The sequence below is a fragment of the Solanum dulcamara genome, chromosome 4 (genome assembly GCF_947179165.1).
Source record: "Solanum dulcamara chromosome 4, daSolDulc1.2, whole genome shotgun sequence".
Classification (NCBI taxonomy): Eukaryota; Viridiplantae; Streptophyta; class Magnoliopsida; order Solanales; family Solanaceae; genus Solanum; species Solanum dulcamara.
The window spans coordinates 23875616-23882617 of NC_077240.1; the positions used below are offsets into that span (position 1 = coordinate 23875616).

General features: G+C 35.4%; 1 protein-coding gene and 1 pseudogene across 1 annotated transcript; both read right to left on the bottom strand.

Moving 5' to 3' along the window:
• Positions 1 to 368: 368 nt before the first annotated feature.
• LOC129884121 (uncharacterized) lies at positions 369 to 1355 on the bottom strand. Its single transcript, XM_055958474.1, has 2 exons — positions 1080 to 1355; positions 369 to 1007 (listed from the first exon to the last, which is right to left on the bottom strand). Exons 1-2 carry the CDS (start codon positions 1353 to 1355, stop codon positions 369 to 371), a joined length of 915 nt encoding a protein of 304 aa, XP_055814449.1.
• Positions 1356 to 3967: 2612 nt separating this feature from the next.
• Positions 3968 to 4762, bottom strand: LOC129884122 (putative germin-like protein 2-1; annotated as a pseudogene).
• Between the last annotated feature and the right edge of the window lie 2240 nt (positions 4763 to 7002).

Sequence of the window (7002 nt, forward strand, 5' to 3'; positions counted from 1 at the left end):
ATATAGAGTACATCATGCAAAATAAACTTAGAGGAAAGGTAGACAGATCCTGAATAGGTTACTTTGACCCTTTGAGAATTTGAAAGATTTACCACAATAGGCTAAGAAAATGCTTTCAAATTAGTGAGCAAACTTCTGTTAAAAGTCATATGCTCAGTTGCTCCACTATCTATTATCCAAGATCTATTATTAACATTGAATATGCAGGCATTGGAGTTAAAAATTTTAGTCATACCAACACAAGCTAGATTTGCAGCATTTTCAGTGGAACCTGCAGTTTGCTGGTTCATTTTCACTTGTTCCAAAAGTTGCAAAAGCTGAGAAATATTGTCTTAACTCAAAAACTTTGCCTCACTGTTCCCTCCTGATTATTGTGGATCATCTGCTGAACTGAATGCATTGTTAGATTGAATATTATTTTGAAACTTTCTTTGCTTTGTAAATTTGAAATCAGCTGGAAAACCATGAATCTTGTAACATTTGTCAATAGTGTGTCCTGGTTTCTTGCAGTAGTTGCTGTAAACTGTGGTTTTCTTAGTGTCATAGGCAAGTTTTTGATTCTTATGATCATTAAACCTCCTGGGATGTTGGTTAGCTGCCATAAAAGAGGATGATTCCCCTGGGTAATTAGGGGTTGCATGAATTTCTCTCTGTTTTTCATCTTGAATAACCAAAGAGTAAGCTTGCCCAATAGTAGGAAGTGGTGAAGACAACAAAATATTACTCCTTACTCCTATGAAAGTCTCATTTAGACCCATCAAAAATTGCAAGAGTCTCTCATCCTGATGTGCCTTCACAGTCTTCTCTTTTGCACCACACTTACACTCACATACACATGCTGAAAAAGTATTCATTGCATCTAGTTCATCCCATAGACTTTTCATTTTTATGAAATAGGTAGAAATGATAAGGTTTCCTTGTGTCAGTGCATTTAATTCCTTTTGAAGTTGAAATAATTTTGCCCCATTTTCCTGACCAAATCTATCTTCCAGGTCAGACCAGAGTAACTGTGCACTGTGGGAGTACAGCACACTTTCAGCAATTTCTTTTGATAAAGAGTTCAGCAACTAAGAAAGTACCATATTGTTGCATCTTTTCCAAGCTTTCTGGAGTATAAGATCAATAGCTGGAACAATTAAGGATCCATCAATGAATCCTAACTTGTTCTTAGCTGAAAGGGCTATGATGACAGCCCTTCTCCATCCTCCATAGCTTCTACCATCAAAGAGAGCACCCACCAAATTCATCCCTGGATAATCTGATGGGTGTATGTAGTAAGGATGAGATGAATCCACAACATTAGTTGTAGTGGATCCTTCATTCCTTTCATCAGAAGAAGAACTATCTCTAGGCATTGTAAAAAATAGAATTACAAAAATGATTGACAGTAGAATGATTGAAATCAGACATGCTCTGATACCATGATGAAATAATGAAGAATTTGTGAAATTTTCTTGTATTTTCTGCTATCCCCCTTTTACAATCTACTCTAGAATTTGTATATATTTGTATGGAATCTAATCTTGTAACAGAATGGACAAGTGTCCCAATTTTTGTTGTAACCTCCTAACAACCTAAAAATTAAATAAATGCTGAAATTACAAATACACAAATAAAATAAACATTATGTACATGTCATATAACTATTGGGCCTTCATCTACTATCCATATAATATTTCTTGTCAGCCCAACTCAAATTGAAATCCAAAAGTCTGAAAACCCAAATATAAGCCCAACTCTTGCCAAGCCCAACTCTTGCCCCAACATAGAGAAATATCTGAAAATGAGAGGGTCTAGACACTTCGATATGTACGAAGTGGTCTGAGCCTCTTCAGCTACCCTCTTCATCTTCTTCTCTTCATCTTCTTATTCTTATCTTCTTATTCTTATCTTCCTGTTCATCGTATCTCTGAGAGAGATAAATCACAACACCCCCCTCTCAAGTTGGAGGGGAGGACGAGACACCCAACTTGTGTAATAATCGAAGTTGAAGCAGGCCAGTGAGCGATTTGGTAAACAGATCGGTGAGCTGTGAGTTCGATTTGACAAAAGAGAGGGAAATCAGACCAGCAAGGTATTGTTGACGGACGAAGTGACAGTCAAGTTCAACATGCTTCGTCCGTTCATGAAAAATTGGGTTTTTTGCTATGTGTATAACAGCGAGGCTATCGGAATGTAAAGGAATAGGCAAGGAAAATGGAACAGACAGATCGTCAAATAGGCGGACTAACCAGGTAAGCTCATCTACAACTCGTCGCATGGAACGATACTCAGCTTCAGCTGAGCTAAGAGAAATAGAAGCTTGCTTTTTATATTTCCATGAAATAGGTAAAGAACCAAGCGAAATGTAAAAACCACTAATAAATCGACGTGAATCTGGACAAGTCCCCCAATCAGAGTCACAAAAAGCTAGGAGTTTGTAGCAGGAGGAAGAAGTCATGTACAAACCAAGTCTTGGGTCCTTCAAAAGATAGCGTAACACCCGAAAGGCAGCAGTAAGATGTGGTTCACGAGGATCTTGCATAAACTGGCTCAAATGCTGCATAGTGAAAGACAAATCAGGCCTGGTCCAATAAATGCCTATAGAGTGTGGGATCTATGATAGGTGTGCCTGTTCGAGCTTGTAACTTGATAGTAGAGTCCAAAGGAGCAGAAACAGGTTAAAGATTTAATGAATCAAACTCGTGGAGTAGATCAAAAGTAAACTTCCTTTGAGATAGAACAAGTCCATGGGATTCTCGAACAACTTCCATACTAAGAAAAAAATGCAAATTTCCCAAATCTTTGATGCGGAACTCCGTATCCAGAAACATCTTAAGGGAATGTAATTCGGCTGGATTGTTCCCAGTCATGATAATGTCATCCACATAAACCGTAACAATAGAAATGAAATCACCTTTCTTCTTTACAAACAGAGAATAGTCATTTAAGGAGTGTTTGAATCCTTTGAAACTGAGAGCAGAGGTCAGCTTTGAATACCACTGTCTGGAATCCTGTTTAAGTCCATAAATGGATTTTTGCAGCAAACAGACATGGTTAGGAGAAGGAGGTGAGATACCTGGTTTAAACTTCATGTAGACTTCCTCATCCAAATCCTCATGTAAAAAGGCATTGTTGACATCTAGTTGAAAGAGACCCCATCCTTTCTTAATTGCCAAAGCCAAAATACACCTTATGGTCGTCATTTTAACCACAGGTGAAAAGGTCTCATTATAATCCACACCTTCTCGTTGAATATCTCCTCTAATCACCAATCTAGCTTTAAGTCTTTCAATACTCCCATCTGAATGCTATTTGACCTTGTAAACCCATTTACAGGGTAAGGCTTTCTTTCCGGTAGGCAGAACAACAACATCCATGTATGATTTAACTGTAAAGCTTCAATTTCTTTGTTCATAGCTTCTTGCCAACCAGGATGATAAGAAGCCTCTGCATAGCTAATAGGTTTTTGGATAGTAGATATAGATTTAAGCATGTCTTGATTAATAGAAGATAAGTGACTAAAAGAAAAATATGCAACCTTTCAGAAAAGTCACAACCTTTCCGAAAAATCACAACTTTTCAAAAAAAATCATAACTCTTTGGAAAAGTCACAACATTTTGGAAAGCCACAACCTTTCGGAACGGTCACAACCCTTTGGAAAACTTACAACCTTTCGAAAAGTCATAACATTTCGAAATGGTCACAACCTTTCGTAAAGGTCACAATCTTTCATTTCTCATTCACACCTTTAAAACCCAATAATCCCCACCCTGACCCAAAACTCAAGACCCGATACGCAATCCTAACCTGGGATCCAACCCTGACCTGAGACTAGAGCTAGATATCCGAGACTCGAGAATCGATTCATACAAAAAATGAAAATAAATTTCAAATACTAAATTCAAAGTAAAGTACAACTCTGTATCAGCTCAGCAACAGAGTTTGGTGAGTCCTCATTTTTCGAGGACAACCCTTATATTTATCTCATTTAATTAGTCTTTCAATTATCAAACAATTAGAGAATTTCTTTCGAAGTTGTGCAATTTCTATCTTATTAAGTTGGAAACCTTTGGCAAGAATGTCGTCCATAATAGGTGGTTCTGAAGCAAGGATTGAACTTGGAATCATGATTGGTCTGGGATTTTGACTGTTGAAACTAGCGAGAAAAGTAATTTTTTTGTGTTCCACATTATACACGAAACGAATTAGACCTTGAGGGATCAAAATCACATCGCCGGGATTCAATATTTTAGATAAGAAAAGACTATTAAAGAAGTTTGTAGGATCAGGAACAAGAAATCCTGCATAAACAGTACCCTCCAGGATAGTTATCAGCTCAATAGCTTGAGGGTGCGTGTGAAGTGGAACAAGACCCTGTGGTTCCAAGTCAGCACAAACAATAAAAATACCAAGAGTATTAAGTCCAGGCATGTTCTTTACATCTACAAACTTTATATATAGTGCAACCAAACAAGGGCACTGCATTTCCACCAACATTAAGACCTGAAAAATAGAAATCATCTCCTTTTGCATGCATGCTTTGGGTCTTTGCAAATCTTTCAGTTCACGAAAACTGCACAGGTAAAATAAAATGAAGCTAAGCATATTATTCAGATAATAACAAATGACAGTATTATAGAGGGACGATTTACCTGAAGCGTGAGAGTTGTTAACAGCAACACATATGTCCTGGAGAGGGTTGTTATCAAAAGCATAAGCAGGGGAATTAGAAATGAAAGAAGTAATGACTAAAGTTGTTATGAACCAATACATGCTCATTGTTATGCTTTGGGTTTATGATGATTTTTCCAAACAATCAGAAAGATGTGACTACTTATATTCTCATCTAGTTCAAAATATACAAGAAAAATAATAGGTATTGAAAATTTTGCACGAGTCTATTTGGTAGGGCTAATATATATAGGGTTAAGCTCCGTGTAAACCAATCAAATTATACAAGAAAAACAATCGGTTATTGAAAATTTTGTACGAGCCTCTTTGGTAGGTCTAGTATAGGGTTAAGCTTCATGTGAAACAATTATAGACGGCATAACCTTTCTAAATTAATATATTTGGTAATTAATCAATTTTTTGAGATAATATTTTTCTTCGGTCACAACATGGGTCAGTGGAAAAAATCGTTGATTTCGATAAGATAATACATTTTCAAAAGATCCCTATAAAAATGTATGGTCACATTAATATTATAAATTAATAATTTTTGAAATTACAAAATATCTAAGACAATTTAGTGAATTGTGATTCTAGTATTTTTTGTGTTTTGTTAAAATTTAAATCTAGTTGAAGTGTATCTCTAACTTTTCCTTATTACGCCCATAAGTTTCTATGTTGTCTTTTGGAAGTGAACCAAAAAAATTGTGAAGAATTCTAGAAGCGATAAGTGCTTCCTTAATGCATAATTGATTTGAAAGGTATTGTATCGTCTTCAACTTCATCATCAATATTGTTTTCTCCAATTGTATCCACAATTTCTTCTAAGCTATGGACCTCTAAACATATATCATTTTCACCCGAGTATTCTAACAGGCTATTGATATCCATTTTATTGTGGTAATCGAGATTATTAGTCATGACCTTAAATTCATGAATGACGTTTTCACATGAGGGTTCATTTAAATTCCTTAAGGTGTCATCCCCTGAACGATGTAATCAAAATTAATCTTCATTGAATCTCGAAAACACTCTTTAAATTAATTAATAAATATTATTTATCGATTAAATAATACCTTTACAAAATAATACTATGATAATTCTGACAATATTAATTTAGAGTGATTTTACTAAATATAGTGTCACAAAACTATGTAGAAATTGCAGATTTTTCCCTTAGGAAGGTGGATTATTCCAATCTAGGTTAAAGTAAACCATACTAAATAAGTTAGGTACAATTTTGAGCGTTCTCCGTAGAATGAAAAGAATATTTCACAAATAGGTAAGATATATGCAAAATTAGTCTTTAAGAAATATAGTTTGGGTATTACCATTTATAGAAACTATTTGAGATGTTAGACAAAAAATATTCACTTGTCTCTCTCTTTAGACGAACAAATCTCGTTTGTCTCTCTTTCTCTCTTTTTCTTTCTCTTTCTCTTTCTATTTCCCTCTCTCTTTATCTTTCTCTCCATCTCTCTCTTTCCTCTCTCTTTGTCGTCTCTCCCTCTCTCGCCTCTCTTTTTATTTATATTTTGTACTTTCATCTCTTTCTATGTTTATCATATTTTTTGAGGTGTCAAGCGACTATATTTGTTGTATTCATATATGCATTAAAATTGTATCCTTCCCTCTATCACGACCCCAACTCACCGTGATTGGCACCCACATTAATCCTCCGGTGGGAGAACTACTAGTTCAGTCCAAACTCACAACATTCACGAGATATAAGCAGTCTAAAAATGCAGAAGCAGGTTTAACTAATAAATAAAACTGAATTTTCATAAACTCGAAAATATTTATTTATAAACCTCAATATATGCAGAAATTAACTCCTAGAAACTAAAAGTCCAATGTACCAAAATTCAAGCAAAACATCAAGTCTAGAAAAAATGGGTGCAACCCCAAAAAGTCATAAAGTAAAAATAGTGTTTCAAAGTCTAAATCCTGGAAGAAGGACTAGAATAAGGAGAGTCAACAGGAGCTTGAAAGAAATGGCTCACCCCTTGAACTCAAGCAACTAATGGACCTCTATTCTAGATCTCTCAAAAATCGTCTGAATATATCATGTACTCAACGAAGATAAAGCAAGTGTAGTATCAGTACATAAAGTCAATAGGGTACTGGTAAAATCACTTAGCTAGCCAGTAAGCAAGACATGGACAAGTAAAATACAACACAGTAAGTACACATATATTGAATAGACTTAACCATTAATATCTTATAACCAGTGCCAACATAATCATAGTTCATCAATCTTAATTATCATGCAATTTCACATAAGGATCCTCTCATGAGACCTACGAGCACTTAGTATGTGTCGGAATGTGACACCTAGTTCAAGATTT

Excerpts from the sequence above, each read along its gene's own strand:
- LOC129884121 (XM_055958474.1), bottom strand. The coding sequence starts at position 1,355 with ATGCCTAGAGATAGTTCTTCTTCTGATGAAAGGAATGAAGGATCCACT. Across the intron at positions 1,008-1,079 it reads GGAAAAGATGCAACAATATG|TTACTCTGGTCTGACCTGGA; the intron begins GTACTTTCTTAG and ends CACAGTGCACAG.